Source organism: Medicago sativa, chromosome 8 (genome assembly GCF_051527215.1).
Source record: "Medicago sativa cultivar Bolivia chromosome 8, Bolivia_mono, whole genome shotgun sequence".
Taxonomy (NCBI): domain Eukaryota; kingdom Viridiplantae; phylum Streptophyta; class Magnoliopsida; order Fabales; family Fabaceae; genus Medicago; species Medicago sativa.
In genome coordinates, this window is record NC_140756.1 from 93,203,705 (window position 1) to 93,227,763 (window position 24,059).

Genomic DNA, 24,059 nt, shown 5'->3' on the forward strand with positions numbered 1-24,059 from the left:
TAAAATCTTTTGTCAAACAACTAGTGAGAGTTTTTTATCATAAAATCTCTAAAAGAAACTTTTTTGATAGCTTTTTCTTTAGTAATTTTTTTGTTTGTTATAATTCGAAAGAAAGTCAACGGTGATAATTTTTAAAAGGGAAATGCTGTTTTGTACAGATGTACTCCATCCGGTCACTATTATAAGCAAAACTTTTTAGGTTCATTCAATATTTTTGAAATAACCACGAGATGAGGTAGGTATTTTATAGTCTACTCTAATATATGCAGCCAAAACCTTGTTTAGTTTCCTTGGTGTAAAAGTTAAGAACATAAGGATCTTTTTTTTTTTTAGAATCTCTACCGTTTCCATGTTCTTTGTAGGTTCCATGTGAGATTCCATAATGTAATGGGTTCCTGTAGCTGACTCACCAACAATAAATACCAATTAATATACAATGGTCCAAATTTGGTATATTCTTGATCTTTCAAAATTCACCTCCTTAATTTCCTCCAGAGCACAAGACTATCACATTGACCTAATTACCTATTACCTATATGTATAATCTTGATAGGGTTTCAATCTATAGATGTGTTTTTAACCCTTGAAAGTTGAAACTGAATCACTCACGCAGTAGGGTACATTGTTCTAGTCATCAGTTGCGGCCACAGCAACCATGAGGCAACTATCGTTCGATGCACCAAGTCTGCTTACTCAATTATCGCTTGATTTGTTGTTAGAAATCCTGTTTAGGCTTCCTGTGAAGTCACTCATGATACTCAAATGTGTTTGCAAGCCCTTGAATTCCTTAATTTCTGATCCCATATTCGCCAAAGATCACATTCGCTTCTCACACATCCGTAATCACCACCTCCTCCTATGTCCATTGGATTTCATTTCAAAACGGCAGTGGGTTTTCTTTTTGAAGAGGGAGTTCTTTCTCTTTGATTCCCTACTTCCCTCAGTTTTAAACAATTCCATTGCCACCGTTCCAACTACGAAGCTCAACTTTCCTCGAAATGCTTCTGACATTCGTGTTGTCATAAAAGACTCTTGCCATGGCATCATCTGTTTCGACACGTTTGACTACAATGACAAACATGGTGATCTGGTAGTATGGAACCCTTGTACCAGGAAATTCAAGATATTGCCATCTTTGGATTATCTACCTGATGTATTGAACCCTTTTCCCAGGAAATTCAAAATATTGCAATCTTTGAATTATCCACCTGATGTTTCCACCAACATTACATACAGCATCAGCATTGGATATGATTGTTTCACCTGCAATTACAAAGTAGTTGTTGTTTCTTGCCATCAATTTATAGGATTTATAGAAAAAAATTATAAAATTTGTTGCAAAACTCAAGTTAGGGCTCATACTTTAGGTACCAATTTTTGGAAAAGGATACCAGACTCCCTTCTGAAATCACGGGTTTGCCCGAAGAGTGTCCGGGGAAATTTGTAAGTGGCACCATTAATTGGGCCATAGAAGATCAAGAGAAATACTATCTATGGGTCATTCTTTCTCTGGATTTAGGAAATGAGTTTTATCAAGTGATTCCGCATCCCGAGTATGGTCTAGATGAACCGTTGCTCTACTTGAACTTGAGTGTTTCCAAGGATTGCTTATGCGTCGTTGCTCACACCAATTCTTTTTTGGATATCTGGCTTATGAAGGTTTATGGAAATAAAGATTCTTGGACTAAATTGTTTACTGTTCCGTTTGAGAAATTGATTGGTTATCCTCTTCCCGCCAGTCTCCTTTATATTGCTGAGGAGGGTGACCTGGTGTTTCTAGACCTCTTTGATAATGTATACATTTACAATTATAAGAATGGTAACGTAAAGATTCCTGACATTCAAGGCCTCCCTTCAAATTCGTTCAACTCTATTTTCTACTTCGAAAGTCTCATATCACCTTGACCTTAATATTATTAGTATTACAGACCTACATGCTTTACTATGCTGGCTCTCGAAGATTCTCCTCGCGTTTTCGTCTTTTATGTCATTTATTTTATGTTGGTTCTAGTTTTTGTGCTGCCTTTATAGTTCCATGTTAACAAGTGGTCAATGTAATAATAACTTTAAAAATTTATCTTAGAGTTTCATTTGCTCATTTTTTTCTCCTTCTCAATTCCTTTGAAATCTAGTGATCTTTTGTTGGTGAATTTTACTCCATTATTCACACTTGTAAGGCTAACAGATATCTGGTTTGCAGTTTCAATGGTATGTTAACGTCGAAATTGTGATACACATAAACTTAGGCTTATTTTCATGGTAACAGATATCTAGCTTGAAGTACCGAGATAAAAAGATAAAAGTGTTAAGAGAATGTATAGATACGAGGGTTGAAAGTTGAACTAGTAGCGGTAATTATTGCACGATGACTATGATGCAGATGAAGTGGTTATTTGCAGAGGCAGTTCTGACATTGATGAATATCAATTACCAAAACAGAACAGAAAAGGAAGTCTAAGTTTATTGTTATTCTTGTTTACCTTGTTGTCATCTAGTAAGTGCTATATTGCTTCAACTATGTTTGCTTTTGTTTAGCATATTTTAATTTAGTTGATGAACTCACCTAGGCAACATATATATGGCTGAACTCACCTGGAATGAAGGGAGGCAGCAACCTTCTTTCTTAGCATTAGCAAACTTGTCCAAAGACTAACTCAATCTTTGATTAGAGACAAACTCTATGTTGGTTATGTAAGCTTTCAACAATATCTCTATTATCCCTTGGCACCTTAGAAACATGCAGCTAAACTGCCTTGGCTACACTCCAATATGCAATTTATTGGACTCATACCTTTAGGTAAGGTAACTCTTGTGTTGATAGAATGACCAACTTAGGTCTTTTTCTTACTGTTTTTCGTTGGAGCATCTTGCATCATTTTTACTATTAAAAAAAAAAGTGATTATGGAAGCAAAAAAAAAAGATCGTTACCTTCTCCAACACACATTTTACTACAATTAGCGCGCAAAATTCCTTCTGATTTTGTGTATATCTCGATGAATCATGTGTTTCAATAGTTTGTACTTATTTTTAAAAGGAACGACACTAACATCAATATTTTTCGACGTAGTTTTTAATATCACACGTCCTGAAATTTGTTTCTTGATGAAATATTTTATTTTCTATCTAATTTTGACACATTGATAGTGTAAACATTATCAGTAAACAACAATCAAACTTATTTACGATTTTTTAAGTAGTTATGATTAAAGTTAAATGTTTTAATGATATGACAATTATAATTTACAATGCAAAGATTTACACTAACAGTGTATTTAATTTAAACTTGTAAATCAATTTTTTTTTTTTTTTGTGGTTGTTATTTTTATATTGGTCTCAGTTAGAATTATAAGCTTTTTGAATTCATGATCTTTTGGTTTGGTGACAAAGGAAGGTCCACATATGTGGTGACAAAGGTGTTATTGGTCAATGAAAAATAAAATAAAATAAAAAACTATGGAAAAGGGTGAGTTGATATATGTGACTAATTGTATCTGTTTTTAAAATTAGAATATTTTAATTATTAGTTTGATCAATTTTAAAGGGGGAGGGAAAAAATCTCTCCTAGTACTTTTCTTCTTCTTCTTCTTCTCATAATGGAGTATTGGATTGGATGAGAAGATAAGCTATTAAAATTTCAATTATGTTGACAATACTATCCTCAACTATATTTTAAAATTCGATATTATCTATGATATAAGGTTAAAGGTTAGGTTTTCACGTTTTTTTCTACCTTTTCTTGGTAATTCATTTCCTTTTACTTATATATTCTTGCAGAGTTGTTCCTCACAATTATTCCTCGCTATCAACCCACTTGGGTTGTTCTTGTGGTATTGATTTGGGACCTGAGAGTATGCTCCTCCTCGAGATCGCATGTTCGATTCTTCAAAAAAAAAATATTCCTCACTATTGAAGGTAAGTTGTTCAAATTCTGTCTTCATTTTATATTTTCTTTATTTTGTATTCATCATATTTTTTCATTCTGATTGTGCAAATATTATTTGTTGTTGTTGTTAGTTTTTATTTTACGTTGTAATTTATTTTTGTTACGTTGCTTTACATTATCTTGTTAGCATTCACTTTTTGTAGTTTACATTATCTTCATACTATACTTTTGTGTTTTGCCTCGTTTCTTTACTTCACTTCTATGACATTATGAGACATTTTGTAAGATTAGAAAGATAAAATAGTAAATTAATTTTAAAATATCATATTCATATGTAATTAAAATCTCTTCATTCCACTTCCCTTGATTGAACTAAACACACCCATAGTTTTACGTGGATTTGGTGTAATACTTTCAAATCATTTGTTTGGAGGGGATGTACCATGATGGCAATGCATGTGGATTGGATATGATGTTGGGATGAAATTCATTATGAAGATGGGTCTAACATTACCAACCACAGTTGTCTTCGGATTTGTCATTTCTAGACCGAATCTGATCGAACCTAATCAGTGTCCATCCCTATACGAGTCCTACTTCAGAAAGACTCGCCTTAAGGGTCTGTTTGTTTCCAAGGAAAGATTGTGGGGAGGACAGAAAGTTGAGGGAAAGAAACATTTTCTGCAGTTTGGAACTCAATAAAATGGCTAAGGAAAGAAAGAATCTTATGGGACCCACCATGGAAATCTTTCCACGCCAGTATGGGCAGAAAGGGTGAGGAACAATCACATTTTGTATGAAAAGTCCAAAGCACCCCTGCTTTTATTACATTAATTTATGTTACTATTCATTTGTTGTTTCTCTCTTTTTATTTTTGCACTTTGCTGTTTCAATTTTTTTCTTCCTATCCTAATTTGTACAATTCAACTTAGCCACATTTTCTTTTTTCACGAAGCATGATAATATATATATATATATATATATATATATATGTAAATTATATATGTAATTTTATATATATATATATTAAAGGGGTGTATATATGAGGGTATTTATGTCAATTAATAAATATATATCTTTCTTTCCTTCAACTTTCTATTCCACTTTCTTTTATACCAAACAACCAAAACAATCCTCTCACTTTCTATTCTTTTTCTTTCCTCATATAATCTTTCCTTATTCTTTCTTTCCTTTCACTTTCTTTGATCATCCAAACAGACCCTAAAAGTGGGGCTTGGGCTTATATAACTAGAGACACTTTCATCTAATAGACTAGTTTTTTAAAATTAACTCTTCATTTTATGGTCACAACACTGGTGTTTATGTCGAGAGGTTGGTCAAATAAAGTGTTGTGGGGTGAACGTTGTTGAAGACATAGGCTCATGAACATTAGTGCAATATTATGAGTCCTTTTTTTGTTTAACAAGATTATTACGAGTCTTGTATCGAAGACTCTCGCTTGATAAGTTTTGCAGTGACTCTCGCAAAAATAGATTAGTGTTTTTGGATGGGCATTCCCTTTGAGCTTATACTCACAGCATTATCATTAATCTCATATTTGAGAGATTCACAAAAGAATTGAGGCTTATAAGCTTACTGCAGATTTTTCTATCTAAGAAACTAGTAGTTGGGGATGAGTTTTCCCATTGACCTTCTGCTCATAGCAATGATGCTTCCACTGAGAGGGTTATATTATTGAAAATGCCTTCCTAGATAGGTTTTGACTTTTGATCAACAAAAAGTTGAGTGGAAGTAAAAGAGTAAAAATGATTTACTTAAAAAAAAGTAAAAATAATAAAATTTATTAGAGTGATATAGTCTAAATCGTCCCTAAGAAAAAAAGACATACTTGATCCTCGAATAATCAAATTGGTTAAATGAATATATTGTAGGTATACTTTAGCCTCACGAGGGATATTTTATACTCATGGTTAAATTTTACCTTACATTTTAAACAAATTAGGATCAAATTGGAATATATTTTTCTCAAGAACCAAGTGAGTCTATTGAGGGAGAGAATGTATGTTTGAGTCAATGCTACAAAGTTGAACACTATATGATCAAAATAAAAAAGCTTTAGGTTATTATCAGTAGTTTTAAAATTGCGGTGTTTGCGGGTGCACATTGTAAAGAAATTACGAACGGAAAACAACACATATGAAAGAAAGGTAAATATAAAGAGGTAACAATTGAAATGGTAAAAGTGAACGAAGAAAATGATGGTATAATTTAAAGAGGTGAAGTCATGGAAAGGGAGTCATGAATAAATAAATAATATAGTACAAGTGATGTGACAAGACCAAACAGTCCCATTAATTGAAAAACTCATAAAATATGGAAATCCCCCATAATAAATTATAAGTTATTAATCAAATATTTGATTTTCTCACTATAATAATTACTCAGTTTAGAATAGTTTTATTTCTTTGAAAGATACTCACTTTAGAATAGTTTTTTTTTCTAGGAAAGTCACTTTAGATTAGTTTTTTTTAGGGGTCACTTTAAAATGGAAAATGCTAAATGTCGCGAGTTATCATCACGACAACATCATGAATTACTGTCAGGGCTATCTTTATACTACTACTCATGTGTCTAAAATGGAGAGCAATAGGCACCGATGCAACAAAACATCACCATCCAAATGACTCACAATCACTTTTGCACGCTACAGTACTCTCTTTTCATCCATCCCTGTAACCTTAAGCTTTAAAGGACACATGCTGAGAGAATCCCCGACGCAACCGAGTGCAGCTATCGTCGGAGCCTCCTTGTAAAACCATCGAATAGGCATGTTGTAAACGTCAAACAAACTCTTGTCGGAGAAATCGAGTCCACCGACGTCGACGAGAATGAACTCCGCCAAGGTAGCTGGTGGAGAGGTATGTTGTTGGAGCATTCAACATCAACCATCATCAGTGTTAGGCCATATGCAGATCAGGTTCACATAGTGTTGCAATGTGAGAGGGTTGCGTTGTGTTCACAGAGCATGTTTAAAGTGGGAGAGTTGGCACATATCAAAGAAGAAAACAATACATTACACATTCGTGAAATAATCATGAAAATTTCTTTCGCTACGTATAGCATAGCTCCTTTAAAATAGTTATAAATTGCACCTAAAAATAAGAATTATATTAACTTAGGGTTCTATTATTCAAAAAATAAATAAACTTAGGGTGCTCTTGCCTAATAAACTAATCTTTGGGACTGTTGACTTCTGTCAATAACAATTAGCATGCTGACAATGCTGGTGGTTTAGGAAGAGCTGGTTGTGGTGGTGCAAGTGGACTTGATTTCATCAAAAGCTAACCTCATGGCATTCTTGAAAATGACTTTTTAAACAAGTACACTTCTCTAGATTAACTAAATCGATCAAACACCAAACAAGCATACTAAAATTTTCAAATACATTGTCATTCCACCTCTTGCATCCTTCTAAATAACCACAAACACAAGGACACTGTATAATATGATTGCCTGTATTTCCTTTTGGCATGAATACCATAATTGATAATACTTTTCTTGAAAATTTCTGTGTTAATTACATTTTTTATTGCAAAAATAGTAATAAACATAGACATTGTAAATTTATCTAAAATTTAACATTGACAAAAGGAAAAACTCTATTGTGAATGCCATTAAAACCTCTCAATGAAGCATTCAAACTTTAAAAATTTCTATCCCGAACGCTGTTTACACTCCCAGCAACCTGGAGGATCACCGACTAAGGAAAAATGAAGTAGCTTTCTTCAAGCAACATTCAGCCAGTCAGGAACAATTCAGTAAAGCTTCTAGGTCTTTGACAGCTTGATCAATGGCATAAACTATCATCTTCTGTATCTGTTCAATCATAAATAAAAGCAACATCAGTAATTCACCACATGTAGAAAATGAAAATATCACATTCTCTCCAATAACTTATTTGAAACTGACATCATAATGAGGGGAGTGGAACAAAAAAGACAGAAGAAATTATATTTTAGACGCATATCACCTCAAGTTTATCTTCTCTAGCTTTGTGTTTCTTGGGAAGCTGACGGAATTCTTCAGTTAAACGAAGACACTCATGTACATTTTCTGGGGACACAAAGTCTACAGCAACCTTTGTGCACGACTGCAAGGTTTGACATATGATGATTAGGACTACAAATACAATCAAATTGTTTGAAAGTAAAGAAACAAATATGTCAAGAGATATTTTACCTTAAGATTCCTGACTTGATGTGGGCATCCAGCAGGAATAAATACTGCCTCCCCAAGTTTTTGCTCAAAAGTCCACGGTTCTACACCTAAAAGCCGAGATTCACATTAATAACTAATAACTGCAGGAACTGAGCAAACAATTATATGAAATAGTATGGACTAACCAAACTCCTCCTTCAACTTCTTCTTGTGCTCCAAAGTCAAATAAAAACATTGGTCATGAATTGGATGTACAACCTAACCAACAAAGAATTTGATTTGAGCATCAAGCCATAAAAATTACAAATAAGAACAAACAGAAATAGAAATCATTATAATACCTGCTCAACCGGTGAACAATAAGTATGCCTGAATTCTTTCGAGTGTTTTCTAAGATATGCTCCTAACTTTTCAGTGTCCTCTCTCCGAAATATATCCCACAGGGCACTACCTGTTACCATTGTTTCATTTTCTGTAGAAATGGTAGGAAAAGTTTCCCCCTCAGACACATTGTGAAAGATATCTCCACTGATTTCGATAGGACGGTTATCCATATTGTTGCACTCTAATACCTCCTTATTTTCTATATGTTCTCTGTTGTCGCAAGGTCGACCATTTAGGCATACATCAGCCCTCTCTGGAGCACGGTGTTCTCTCTCATCTTGTGCTCTGTGTGCTTCTTTCAAATTGGAAATAGTAGACTTCTGCCTATCAGTTAATAATACCTCCGCTGTATGGGTCAAAATATTCACCTACGACAATTATTAAACTAGAAATTAGATTAAAAAGAAAATATACTTCCATTTGAAATTTGACACAGTAAAATAAAGTTTCTAAACAACAAATGCACATCGCATGGGCATTTTTCAACTCAAGAAAATACATGCTCAATATCCATATCTCCCCTCTGTAGCAAGAGAAGTGCATACTATTCTCTGGGAACAAAATTTTATGCTACCACATTACAATACAGTGACACATTAAGAAATTAAAAATTCCAACCATATAATAATTCCTTTTAGACAAGTAAAGTGGAATATAATAATGAAGCGCAATCATGATGCATTGAGAACTATGTTTCAATCCAATGTGCAACTTTAGATGTATTCAGGTAGGTTCTCAGAGAGAAAGAAGAATGAATGGATTTATGGAGAAAATATTCAATGGAGGAGGATGGACTGAGAATACTAAAGCAATTAAATTACAGCTCGGTGATTCTTGAAGCATACCGCATCTGACATATCACAGTGAAGCTTTGTTACAGAGTCTCCCCTGCCAAGTTCTTCTTTAATCCCATAAGCAATATATGTTTTTGGACCCATATCAGGTTTTAGAACATGGGCTGGCAACTTTACAGCCAGATTGAGAGTTCCAGCCCGAGGATCAGTATACGGTTGAAATGGCAAGAAACGAATAAATTCTTCACAATGTCGGGGCAAAAGATCTTCAAATTTATCAGAAGGGGGCCAGTCTTTTAGCTTCAGCATCTCTGGCCAGAGATTACTATATGTTCTTCCCTCTATATAACCTTTAAAGAACATACGAGTATTAATTGCAACCTGCAAAGGTTTAGAAGGGTGAATTGGTTAGAATTCCGGCATGCTGCACAAAATACAAACTAAGTTAATTACATTGAAGATTTAAGAAGAAATACTAAGATGGCAATGGAAGCTCCACAACATGTAGAATCTCATTTATACAAATAAAGATCTGGAAGACATTGCATATAATACAATGGAGTATCCCAATCAACAAACTAAATAGTATATGCCCTATACACACACTGACACACAACTTTGATTTAGTAATATTTTTTATACATATACTTAGGGGGGGGAAGTACAGTATCAAAACACTCTTATGGTACCTTGAAAAACTAGAAATTCACATACAGTCAAGAAAACACTAATAGCATAGGTATTTAGGAAGAAAACACTACAAATTTAAACATGCATGGTTTAATTTGACAAGACTTTCAAACTGTAATAAAGGGGGCCAAACCTCACAATTAGCCATGCAATCGATGGCCTTCACTTCTGACATTTTTGAACTGATATCTGAAGCCACATTATCACACAATGCTCGCCACATGACCATCGGCTCCCAGCTCAGACCTGTCCCATGTTTTAGAACATCACGAACAATAATTGGTTCACCATTTGTCCAATGTTTTCGGAAGAGCAACATCCCTTCTTTTAAACTGCTTTTTGATTCTGAACCATAGCTCGATACATCTTCTTCATGCCGAAGAGTAGTTTGTTCAATTTCCCAAATTTTCAGCATACTGCGAGCTTTGTCTTCCAAGGCAGACATCCACCCATGTGGGAGAATGCGCCTCAGCTCCAACAGAGAACTACCACAACCCCCCATTTCTTTTGGGACACAACTAACACTTCCATCACTCCTGGCATTACACTCGGTAGATATATGACAATTTGAAGTCTCTAAATCACAAGACACTGGTAGAGGGTCACCACCATGCATATAATCATAGCCCCTATTCACATATTGGAACTTCATCTCAGCTCGGGGTGTAATGCTTCCATCACGTATTTCTTTGCAACATTTGAGGCAAAGCTCATAGGAACAATTTGGGCAGATTCGATGAAGGTCAACGATTGAAGTAGCACAATGATCACTGCTCCAAAACCAAAATATTAAACTATATAGTAGAACACAGAATCATGCCATTATCTCAAGTAAAAGGACACTTACCAATAGACACGTTCCTTGTCACTACAGAGACTTTGTGGTATCTCAATCTCAGAAGATTTTCCTAACAGAAGAGATTATTATTGTTGACTTCTTCAATGCAATAACAAAAACAAAAAATATAGGTGAAGATTAATACCTTGTATTTTTGCTTCTATATCTTCCTCTACACTTTGTTCATGACAAATTTGTTTCAGATATGGAAGGAGTAAGTTGATCATGTAATGCAGATACTGAGCTTTTTCATAATTGGTGATGTCCATGTTAGATGTCTGAAAGTAGAAATAAAAAGAATTTGAAGAGATATTGGTATGGATATAATTCTAATCTATGACATTTTTGTTTCATCACAGAATTTCATTAAGGGGTAGATAACAGAGTAAAGTAAACCTTAATTGTTCCTTTTGAACGCAGGCAAACATTGCAATTGCAATTTTTAATGCAAAATGGGCAACTTTCAGCAACTTCTTCTATAGACATATCAGGGTACCTATATTAAAAAATTAGCAACAGCTTTATTTTGTAATCGCATATTATAAACCACGAAAACAAAAAACAGATACATAAACCCTTAGCAGAATTGACTAACTAGATGTATATTGCCATACCATTGATTGATGCATCGCATACAGTACATTTTTGAACATTTAGTGCAAGGCACAAAAGATGTTCTTTCCTTTTTCATGCACTGATGACATTTCCGGGTATTTTGTTGAACACCCTGCTGAGACAATTAGTAAAGCATGATTAAGAGTGATATAATATTTCACCAATTAAAATCAACTTTCATAAAGGTTTTAGCTTTTGAAGTGCAGGAATTAGGCAGCGAGAAAGATAGTTACCGTTATGTTATCGATTCTACCAGCTCTGCTCCTGCTCTTTGTCTTAAGAAGAAAAAACATTTCTTCATCTTGTTCAAGTTCGTCAAGCAAGAGTTCATCTTCAAGTTTCTGTTTCTTCTTTGAGGCAGCATGCTTCTTTGGTCCATCTCTCTTCTTAGATGCTAGATTGGGCGTCTCTTTTAAACATTCCAGAACATCTTTATGCCCTTTTGAATTTGTATCGGTATGATGTGTATGATATTCTTGAAATCTTCTCTTATGTGAAATTCCAAAATTTTCTTGTGAAACTGTATCCTCCTTCAAACATCCCATAGTATTTCCTTTTCCTTCTGGTTCCGATTTCTCATTACCACCACACTCGTGAAATTCTTCAGCCTTTCTCTTTGAATTTCCAAAAGCTTTTGCGCATCCAGAGAACTTCAACATATCCTCGGAATGTTGATTTGACTGTTCTTGTCTAGGAACTACTACCTCCATTCTTACTGTAGAATCAACAAACAAATACACTCAAATAATTACAAAATATCCAAAAACCATAATCTAGATCATAACACTCTAAACACTTACATGCACATGTTATAAAATAGCTTGATTGAAAAACTATAAATCATTCAACAAAGTATACTGTCACTCACTTGTCATCAGCACAGCAGAGTAGAGTGAATGAAAATCAAAGAAACAAAGCCATACTATAGACTTAGGGCCTGTTTGGATTGGCTTATTTGAGTGTATCTACTGGCATAAGTTCTGTGATACTGTTTAGGAGAATTTATGAAAAGTGAAAACAGCTTATGACATTTTTCATAAGCTTTTTTCAACTTATTTTCATAAGTTCTTCAAGATAACTTATGAAAACAACTTATAGCATATACAAAAACAATTTAACTTTATTTTATCTTTCCCAATAGAAATAGCTTATGTACGCTTATACATAAGCACAAGCACTTATCATGACAAACGCTTGATCTATATGCTACAAATAAGTTGTCAATCCATACAGGACCTTAATACATATACATGCAAAATTGAAAAGCAATAAAGAAAAACAAAAAAGGGGTTGTTAAGCTAAGAAAATTTAAATAAATATGATGACAAAACTGTATCAATATCAAAGATTCATAATCAAGTAAATAGACTCAAGTGATTAACGAGTTGAAATCCTACTGGAACAATGATTGATCAGAATTTAGTTACCTAGTCTCTTATCACATACTCATGATTCAACAATGCAACATAAAATCAATGCAACAATGCAAAAATCGAATTGAGTTGACTGAAGTCAACCCAAAAAAAAACAGAGTTGAACGGAAAAAACACGGAACGAAATCGAGATCAACAGAGGTTTAAGTAAGTATTATGAGAATTGATTGATTGATTAAATAGAAAACGAAAAAGAATGAATGAATGAAGTGAAAGAAAGCATACCTGATCATATGAATGAATAGAGACAATTTGTGAAAGAGAATCAATTTGTGAAAGCATAAAAATAGAGACAATCTTCTGATTGTGGATTTGAAAAAGAAATTAAGAAAGAGATTACAAAATTATTCATTACAAAAGAAAAACACGTATCACTTACTCAGCACATAGTTTTGTAGACTTTTTTCCCACCTCCTCGCCCACTAAATTATATTATGGGTCATGCTAACATGTGCCCTCGAGGTACTGGTTAAGAAGTTAAATATAGTAATATTTATATTAAATGCTTAAATAATCACCCAAAAAGGGTAGTGTTTACATTCAAAGTTGTGTAATTAATGCAGTAAATGCTTCCTCTTTTGGCTTAATATTTCCTCTTTTGTCTTCCTTAACCAGTGCCCCGGAGGCACCGGTTAGCATTTACCCTTATATTATTATATTTATTTTTTATTGGACTTTATATATTTCTTTTTTTTTTGTCAAAATTAAGAAGGAAAAATTATTATTATTATTATTATTATTCTACTAGAAAAAAAATTCCGCTCTTATCATTGCGCTAATGTTTGAAAATTATAGCCGGTGTTTTTTTTATAAAATTTTGATTTTGATTAAAACTAAAACTATAAATGTTTGTTGCTTTCAAATTATAACAAACGAAACTAACTATAATTATGAATTATCTATTTCAATGACACCAACAATGTAACAAAAAAATTTAATCTAAATTCTTTTTTTTAATCACACCAACAACAATCTTTATAATAGAAAAAGTTGTTGTTTAAGGGTATAATTGGGATAATGAAAAATTAATTTGTTACACTTTTTAAACGTAGAGGAAAAACTAGGCATTCGTGTTTGTTACATTTTAATTTAATATTTAAATTCATTCTTATCTATTTGTTATATGTGATATTTATACTGAAAATTGAGGGCATTTTTGGAAGAAAAAAAAATTCAATCCAAAGAGTTGAAAGGGGTAGTTTTCTTTATATATAGTATAGATTAAAAGATTATTAATAAAGGATAGTTATTTTTTTTGACAAAATCAATAAAGGATGGTGTATCTTTGTCAAAAAAATAAAGGATGGTGTATCATAAAGTTTTAAATTATTAAAAAAATAACTGGTGCCCCCGGTACACTGGTTAAGCACACCATAAAAGGAATGCATTGCTAAATAAGGAAACTTTTTAAACTTTTTATAGATTAATTACACAATTTTCACTACATTAATTACTATAAAATTTCTTTTTTTAGTATCCTTAACCAGTGCCCTGGAGGCACCGGTTAACATTTCCCTTAAAAAAATTATCTTTTTTGTCAAACAGTTTAGTGATTTGAAATTTATTTTTTTAAGGTGAATAAGTGAAATATTTAGAAGAGTCTTGTGTGTACACACTACACATTTATCATGTTTTAATGATAATATTTAATAAACACATTTTTTTAACAATGTTTAATAAACATTTAATCTCTTTAACTTGATACCTAAATTATTATACCATCTAGTCACTATAATAAACAAAATTTTCATTTTCAGATTTATTAAATAACTTGTAACAGTCTTCGTGAGCTTAGCTCAGCTGGTTGGGACAATGCATAAATAAAATATGCAAGGTCCGGGGTTCAAACCCCGACCACTACCAAAAAAAATAACTTGTAACAAAGAAAAAAGATTTCTTGAATAACTGATGATTTCTTGAATAACTGATAACTGAAATATCTAATTTATATATAGATCATATTCATATACATCAACTAATCAATAATTCTGAAAAATTAATTTTTATTTATATCAGTGATCACATGATGTATTTTTTATTAAATAAAGGAGCCTCGTTGTTGTTTTTTACGAGAAAAAAGAAACAGCCTCATTGTTATTTTATATCTCACATTAATAATTGTATATTATTATATTTTAAGATTAAAATACGTGGATGCAACGCTAATAAAAGTTATACAAAAGTCACTATAGCTAATATGCAGCGGCGAAACTAGCATAATTTTTACGAGGGGGTTAAAATAAATTCTCAATAATATTTAACTATACTTAATAAAACGGCAATAAAAAAAATAAAAACTAAAAGTAGTTATTTATAAAAGATGCTCAGTGAAGTTTTAAGAAGACATTTTATCCATAATTGACGTACTAAACTAAATAAATTATCAATATTTTTTAATATCATCTCTCTTTTGAACCAACAAAATTGTTTGGAGTAGCCAAATCAAATATTAACGGGGTAGCTACATATAACACTATACTAATTTATTCAAGATTTTTTTTTTTCTTTTGGGGTAGCCAATGCTACCCCATTGCTTTGAAGCCCTTCGCCCCTGCTAATATGTAGTCTCTCCTAATTTGCTCCCCAATGGAGATACATACCTTAATTGTTGGCCTCAAATATCAACAAATATCAAATTATACATGTTCAATGTTATTGTTCTAAGAATATTTTTTCTTTTGGGGTAGCCAATGCTACCCCATTGCTTTGAAGCCCTTCACCCCTGCTAATATGTAGTCTCTCCTAATTTGCTCCCCAATGGAGATACATACCTTAATTGTTGGCCTCAAATATCAACAAATATCAAATTATACATGTTCAATGTTATTGTTTGGGGTAGTCAATGCTACCCCATTGCTTTGAAGCCCTTCGCCCCTGCTAATATGTAGTCTCTCCTAATTTGCTCCCCAATGGAGATACATACCTTAATTGTTGGCCTCAAATATCAACAAATATCAAATTATACATGTTCAATGTTATTGTTCTAAGAATATTTTTTTTTTCTTTTGGGGTAGCCAATGCTACCCCATTGCTTTGAAGCCCTTCACCCCTGCTAATATGTAGTCTCTCCTAATTTGCTCCCCAATGGAGATACATACCTTAATTGTTGGCCTCAAATATCAACAAATATCAAATTATACATGTTCAATGTTATTGTTTGGGGTAGTCAATGCTACCCCATTGCTTTGAAGCCCTTCGCCCCTGCTAATATGTAGTCTCTCCTAATTTGCTCCCCAATGGAGATACATACCTTAATTGTTGGCCTCAAATATCAACAAATATCAAATTATACATGTTCAATGTTATTGTTCTAAGAATATTTTTTTTTTCTTTTGGGGTAGCCAATGCTACCCCATTGCTTTGAAGCCCTTCACCCCTGCTAATATGTAGTCTCTCCTAATTTGCTCCCCAATGGAGATACATACCTTAATTGTTGGCCTCAAATATCAACAAATATCAAATTATACATGTTCAATGTTATTGTTTGGGGTAGTCAATGCTACCCCATTGCTTTGAAGCCCTTCGCCCCTGCTAATATGTAGTCTCTCCTAATTTGCTCCCCAATGGAGATACATACCTTAATTGTTGGCCTCAAATATCAACAAATATCAAATTATACATGTTCAATGTTATTGTTCTAAGAATATCGTAACATTAACCACTTAATATTGTGAGGAGATGGCCACTAATATGAGGTCCATTAGCAACGATTTTTTTTTAAGAAGCAAGCTAAATTAGTCCACCTAAATTGGTATTGGGAGGAGTCGAACATGAGACCTCAAGGAGGAGCACGCTCCCAGATCTCAAGCCAATACCACAAGACCAACCCAAGTGGGTTGTGTTTACAATTTCCTAACACAAAGAGATCAAACTTTCAATAATGATCATCTCCAATCATTTGGTACAAGGAGATTCCTCTAAAAGTCAGCATATTTGCCCAACGTTTATTGCGTAACCTGTAACATCCCAGACTGCTTTCAGGATTGCCGACTGACCCCACAAACCAACACGAGTCTTTTCAGCATGTTTTGTCCTCACTCGCACGCTTACCGGGAAACTTCCCGGTAGGTCACCCATCCCAAAATTGCTCCAGGTCAAGCACGCTTAACTGTGGAGTTCTTATGGAATGAGCTACCGAAAAGAAGATGCATCTTGTTGATATATGTAGTACCAAACAATTTTTATAAGCCTTCCTTCAACCATGTAGTCCCATACCTACACCGCCTTAGGATCCCTCTCATTCCGATATGATTCAGTTTTGCCTAGAAGCATGTCAGGAGCCGGACCACTCCCCGCCCTCATCAGCCTCGAGCGTTCCATGCCCACCAAGCGCAGGCGTTACATAATCAACTTCCAACAACATACAACTTAATCAGGAGAAGGATTCTGCAACCGAATACATCTCTTTGTTGAGGCGATTGTGGGTTTGAAGATAATATTGATCACCTTTTCTTGCATTGTGATTTTTTTGGACAAATTTGGTGCGATATTTATACTTGGCTAGGACTGGCTTCAGTCAAGCCAGCTACCGTTCATGAACATAATCTTCAATTTTGTTCATTGGGTGGCTTATCAAAAACCATTTATTCTATTTTCTACTTGATTTGGCTCTCTTGTACTTGAATTGTTTGAGGTGATAGGAACTCTAAAGTTCTCCAACAAAAATAAAATCCTATTCATCAGCTTATAGATAAAATTAAGATACAATCCTTTGGCCATCCATATAATAAAAAAAATATATTAAAATGAAAATCAATAAAATAAATTTTTAGTGAATAAAAATTAATTTAATAATAATAATAATATATAAAAGATATATTAAATTAATAAATTTAAACTACTAATTCTAAATACTTAAATATTAATTGATTTAAACTTATTAGGAAATAAAAATGTCTTTTATGTTATTTTACATTTATCAGCTATTTGAACCGCTAATTTTACCAAATACTTTAATCAGCTTATCAGCTATCAGTCAGCAACCATAAGCTATCAGTCATCGGTCATCCGCTATAAGTTATCAGCTAGTTTATAAGTTATCCACTATTTTTACCAAACAGAGTCAACATGCATATGAATTTGTAGCGAATATCGATCGACGTTAGAAACAGAGGACAGACAAAAAACGACGGCAAACAACGGCTGTATGCATTATGCATGCACCATCTTTTGTGGAAGCTGAAAACATGGTAGATATTTGAGACTCAAAACTACCAAGGCAAACATGCTGCTGAGTGAGAGTTTTTATATCTATCTATCTATATCTATCTATCTATCTATCTATATATACATACATGTATTCTAAGCTACACTTTACTTATGTGTCACCTCACCAAAACTCTCCCTTTCTAACAAATCTCCCATACTTATGCCATGTGGCTCTCTTTTTCATTTTTTTCCCTTTTTCTTTCACTATCATTATTTTGTGGTAGAATCATTCATCTATTTACTACACATTTATTTGTATATAATATTGATAAATATTCACTAAGTTCTTTATTATGTAACTGTCAATTGTTCCACCGTACATCTTCTATTTTCTTCAACTGCATGTGTCTTTTTTTCTTCATATACTTGCTACATGATCTATATATTTATTGACTTCTTTATCATCTAACTTCCAATTAATTTTTGTAACTCCTTACACTACTCATTGTTTTTTATTTATAACCTACAAATTGGAAAAATATAGTGCATCATTCTTCACATTCACTCTCACCTTTTATAACCACCAATCCACCACTTGCCTCACTTTCATTTTCTACTCATTTTGACAATTATACTAAATCTTAGAGTGTTCACACAAGTTTACTACAAAGCTCCTCATTTTGTTTTCTTAGCTTAAAAATATATATATTTGTTTCTTATGTTTGTTTTATCTTGGTTTTCGGGTGTCAAACATTGATTACGTTTGAACCTTTTTAACCGGTGATATCTCATTTTTTCTTGGGAAGGGAAAAAATAAGCAAAACCCTTGAGAATCGAGGTCCGGGAGTTGTTTTCGCTTCGGGAAGGTGTTAGGCACCCATAACGACTATAGTATCCTATAGGAACCGTCTTTACTTTCTACGCGCGCGCTTTATTTTTAAATGCTATTTAGAAAATGATATTTACATCTAAGAGTTTACTAAGTGAAGAATTGGAGGGAGAAGAATGTGTTTGAATTTTTATTTTATTTGAATTGAAGGAATTTTGTTCCTTGCCTACGTACCCGTTTAAGGGATCAAATCCATCGTAGTTCTCTTCCAAAAAATGTTTTTGTTTTTTGTTGGTTGATTTTAAGTTTGAAAATGGAATTTTGAAGAATGAGAGAGAGGCCTCAAGGGCATAAGATTGTGAAATTGTGAGGTTGAATTAGTTATTCTGCAAAAGAAAGTCAAAGTATGATTAATTTTCATTGAAATTTGATTAAGAAAATGAAGAGAAAATGCAAAGGAGTTTTGACTCCTATATTTTTTGGAAAAGGTTTTCAAGTGATGTTGTTCAAGTTTTTTTTGGAAAATTGATTTTTCTAAGTGTAAATCCTAAGCATTCATCTAAACATACAATCATAAACATACATCTAAACATGCATAACCTAACCATACATCTAAAGTGAGGTGTGTGCATGTGTCGGTGCTTGTGTCGGTGTACATTATTAGAGTCCATTGTCCTTTACATCATGCCCTAATTTACATTCTATGGTCTTGCAAGAATTTAAAATTGCATGAAGTAAAATACAAAATTCCTAAGTCTTTACATTCTAAGCCTTGGTAAAAAAAAAAATTAAAGTGCAAGAAATTAAAGTGAAGGAGGAGATGAGATACGGAATGCTTATGGTGTATGAAGCATGAAACAAAAAGGATTAGTAGCACATGATAACATCAAGAAATAAAAGCAAGGAAACATCACTATAACAAAAGTAAGAAAAATACTACAAAACATGGCAAAAATAGTGCAAAATAGGCCTAAAGATTCATCAACAATGCAAGGCTTGAACAAGACCTATAATCCTCATATTTTAACAAGTTCCCAAAGAGTGCCAAATCAGTTTTCTCAAGGAGGATTAAAGGAGTGTAGCATGTCAAGCAATTAGGACAAAAGTTAGGCTTATTTCACATTATTTATTCACACACAAAATTTGTAAAACAAGTAATAAAGCACGAAAATATTCACATGCAGTAGCATACACATTTAAACAGTAACTAAAACCTCACAAAATCATATGGTATAGGTCACAAACATTTATCAAGAAATTGGAACTAGAATCAAGCAAATTTTCACAAATTTTTTAACACAAAACATCACAAAATAGCAAGAAAATCATCACATTATTACCTCCAAGTTTTAATATGCAAAAATTATCACAAAAATACCACAAAACTATCAAGAAATGTGTATGAAAATTTTTAGAATTTTTAAAGAATTTTTAGACACAAAAACATATGAAAACTGCACAATTTTTAACAAAAATAGTAAACAATTGACAAGAAAATACCACACATTTTTTAATCAAGATTTAACACATGATAACATCACAAAAATATCAAGAAAATGATCAAGAACACATAGGAATTTTTTAGGAATTTTTAAAGGATTTTTGAACATGCAGGGGTGCAATTAGCAAGAAATTAGTAAAACATGCAGAAAAGGGGGGGTGCGTACAGCAAAAACGTGTAGAAAGGCTTAGGGAGAGAACGGGCCGGTCCTGGGGCGGGTCGACCCGGTTCATAGCCATATACATAGGCCTGAACCGGTTTTTATCCATTTCCCCCCAATCCTTCTCTCTCTAAGAGTTTCTAGAGTGAGAAGCTCTCTTCTCACTCTTTCTTCTCCGATAAGTCCCTCTTCTCCGGCGCGGTGGCCGACCACCGCGAGGTGGCGGCACCACCGCGTCGGAAATTTTTTCCGCTCGGATTCGAATTTTTTTTATAGTTTCAAACATCCATTTTCATGCTTGTTACGGATCCGAGCTTAGTTTTTTGAAATGAGGTACCAATCGGAGTAGATCTAACTTTGAAGTTTGAGGAACAATTTGAACACAATTTGAAAAGAGGAAAAGAGAAGATGGTTACCTTGTGATTCCGGTCCGATTTGCTTCAACCGCCGCGTTTCTAGCCGTAATGCCCTTCCCTCACGCGGTTCCGGTATTTTTCCGTGATTTTTCTTCTTCTGCGTGAACAGTGAACGTTGTTCTTCCGCACCGATTTGGAATTTGTGAGGTTTGTGTTGGTTTTTGGGAAGTTATGGAGGTTGTTATGGTGAATGTGGTAGTTAGGGATGAAGATTGAAGGTGGTTAAAGGTGGTGGAGGAAGGTTGTTATGGTGGTTATTAGAGGTTGAAGATGAAGTTGGTTAGAGGAGAGAGAAAGTGGAAAAGAAAAAAAATGAGGGAAAAAACTGTGATTTTTTTGTGAAAAATGATTTAAAAATAATTGGTGAAAGAAAAAAAATGATTAGTGTGTTTGAACCTTGACCATGACTTTGACCTATTTATAGGTGATGTGGGAATGCTTGGACCAATGATGTGATGCCATGTGGCACTTGACTTGTAACAAACCTTGACTTTGACTTTAACAAACTTAAAAAGGGATTAAAATGCAAATAACAAAAGTACAAGGACCAAAATGAAAATTAAAACTAAAATTGAATTGAAAAAGTAAATTGAAAATTAACGTAAAGCGAGACGATTAAAAGCAACAAAGCAGATTAAAATGAATCAGCAATTTCATGTGAAATGACCAAAATGCCCCCAGGGACTAAAACGACTCAAAATGTCTCAGATGCGATTTTAAAATGATTTTTTAACAGAGAACTAAAGCAAGAACTTATACAAGCAAATTAATAGACTCAGAGACAATTTTAAGAGATTGAACAGGGTTTTAACACATGAAAAGACTAAAATGCCCCTAGGGGCTAAACTGACTAAAAATGATTTTAAATGCAATTCTTAAAATGGATTTTAATATGGATTTAAACAAAGACTCATTCAAACCAAATGAAAGGACTCAGGGACAACTTTTCAGAGATTGATAGGAATCTTAACATAGGAAATGACTAAAATGCCCCTAGGGGCTAAACTGACTCAAAAATGACTTCAAATGTAATCTTTTGAAATGGATTTTAACATGAGAGTGAAACAAGGACTTATACAAACCAATTGAAAAGACTCAAACAATTTTCAAAGATTAAAATGAGTTGATTGCAGGAAATGACTAAAATGCCCTTTTTCATGAATTTTGCAAATAACATTGAAATAATATGCAGAGAAAAATGCAATTAATCAGAGACAAATTCAAATGACTTAAAATGCAAGAAAAGGAGAATTGAGCTAGTATTTTTAGGTCCAAAATTAGGGTATAACAATGTTATCCTTTCCATTTTAGTTTTGATGGTATTCATTTTTTTTTTCAAGCGTCGTATATATTTCTTTCTACTAATATTTTGTATTCTCTAATGGATATCCTTTGTTTGAATGCACATATGCAGGATTTGAAAAAGGGAGGGTTTTGTTGAATTTTTCATTGAAATTGAAGTATTTTCATTATTATTTTTTAATTTAACATTGTAATCAGACCAAGAGTTAGCTAAACATGGGAGAATACATATAAACAATGAATATTTTTTTTATTCTTTCTAATTCCAGTCGAGTATGTTATGTTTTTAATTGAACAATTTCTTCTACGAGTTATTAACTACGAGGTCCGAGTAACTTATGGTAAAAACACACATCTACTCCCAAATCTAATGAAATGCTATTGATTTTCTTGAAATTGGAATGGCAAAGTCACGTTTTGATAATTTAAAATGAAAAACATGCTAAATTTGGGTGCAGCTCATGGAATTGTTTGCCTACTCACATTCCTTTACACAAATTTCAGTATTATCTTATTTTAAGTAATAAATGTAAGACTTATTTCTCATTTAGTTGTTTTATTTTAATTAAGGTGTAAATTTCATTGGGAATATTTTGAGATTTGATTTAATGAAATTTATATTGATTTTATATATTTCATAAATATGAGGTAAAGGTGGAACGTAGAAGAGTTGCACACATCTACTTCTGGGATTTGGAGGGGCAAAATCACATTTTGATAATTTGAAAGCAACAACATGGTAGCTCATGAAATTGTTTGCCTACTCACATTTCTTTAGGGAAATTTCATTATTACTTTATTATGGAATAATTGTAAGACTTATATATATCATTTAGTTGTTTTCTTTTAATTAAGGTGTAAATTTCATTAGGAATATTTTGAGATTTGATTTAATGAAATTTATATTGATTTTATATATTTGTTTTTTTGTTTTGAAGAAGATTTTATATATTTCATTAATATGAGTAAAGATTGAATGTAGAAGAGTTTCTATCAATATCTATAGCTATGTATGCATTGAGTCCTCTAAGTTTAAATGTTGTTTATGTGTCCTGTCTAAAAAACTTCTTTCACTCTTTCTTAGAAAATTTTGTCATGTTTATTCGCTTCTCACTCTTTTTTCTCAATTATTAATTAATTTTTTTCAAGTCATATTACATATATATTTTTTTTCATGAAAAGTTCCTAAGAAAATTTGAAAAGTTACGTTATCATTAAAAAAACACTTTGATTCAAGTTTATTATTAAAAAAATAAAATATTGAGAGATTTGATTCTTAAAAAAAAATGTTGAGAGATTTGAGAGAGATATAATAGTGCCTCTAAAAATATATATAGATAAGAGTGAAAGATACGATTCAAGTTACACATTATAGTTTGCTTAGGAAAAACGCTAACTAAATATATTAAGCAAAATTTAAATTTATTGTAGATAATGGTTAAGACAATTCATTAAGAAAAAGGATTCAAACAAAATAAATTGAAACCATTGTCTACAATATAAATAAAATTCTCTTTAATATGTTAGTATAATTTATTTTAAATTGCTTCATATTACTTAATTATTATAAGTTAAATATTAGATGTGCATTTGAAGACTCACAAGACAGTTACGTAATAACTACTTCTAGACTTGAATGTGGCCAACTTTTAATGTAAAGAAAGGTGAAAGGATGCACCATTTTTAGTGTTTTATTGTGGATTTGTTTTGAGTTCAACCTTTTAAATATCTTCTTAGCGTTTCAGTTTCATACTAACTAATAAAGACGACATGAATTGATTATAAATATGCCTTATGAATAACTACTTAGTACAAATGAGTGTACGAAATTTCAATTTGAGAGGGTATGTAAGAGTTGTAGAAGAAGAAGAATTTTTAAAACTTAT

The 24,059-nt window shown here is 32.7% G+C and overlaps 1 protein-coding gene and 1 pseudogene across 5 annotated transcripts; one reads left to right on the top strand and one right to left on the bottom strand.

The window, feature by feature from the left end:
* The first annotated feature begins 655 nt into the window (after window positions 1-655).
* LOC146903457 (F-box/kelch-repeat protein At3g23880-like) lies at window positions 656-2,027 on the top strand (annotated as a pseudogene).
* Window positions 2,028-7,342: 5,315 nt separating this feature from the next.
* Window positions 7,343-13,183, bottom strand: LOC146903458 (lysine-specific demethylase JMJ29-like). Of its 5 annotated transcripts, none has more exons than XM_085738777.1 (13): window positions 13,043-13,183; window positions 11,618-12,099; window positions 11,384-11,496; window positions 11,166-11,265; window positions 10,915-11,047; window positions 10,779-10,839; window positions 10,065-10,701; window positions 9,293-9,622; window positions 8,405-8,815; window positions 8,249-8,321; window positions 8,085-8,170; window positions 7,876-7,995; window positions 7,343-7,721 (listed from the first exon to the last, which is right to left on the bottom strand). In XM_085738777.1, exons 2-13 carry the CDS (start codon window positions 12,092-12,094, stop codon window positions 7,650-7,652), a joined length of 2,613 nt encoding a protein of 870 aa, XP_085594903.1. In that variant the 5' UTR covers window positions 12,095-12,099; window positions 13,043-13,183; the 3' UTR covers window positions 7,343-7,649. The 5 variants fall into 5 exon arrangements, with proteins under 5 accessions (XP_085594903.1, XP_085594901.1, XP_085594900.1 ...); XM_085738775.1 differs by having other exon boundaries at window positions 11,384-11,499; XM_085738774.1 differs by having other exon boundaries at window positions 12,253-13,183.
* Between the last annotated feature and the right edge of the window lie 10,876 nt (window positions 13,184-24,059).

Bases quoted from the DNA above. Each gene is read 5' to 3' on its own strand.
- LOC146903458 (XM_085738774.1), bottom strand. The intron at 11,497-11,617 runs GTAACTATCTTT...TTGTCTCAGCAG, and splicing joins GTAGAATCGATAACATAACG to GGTGTTCAACAAAATACCCG. The intron at 11,048-11,165 runs GTTTACTTTACT...TTCTACTTTCAG, and splicing joins GTTCAAAAGGAACAATTAAG to ACATCTAACATGGACATCAC.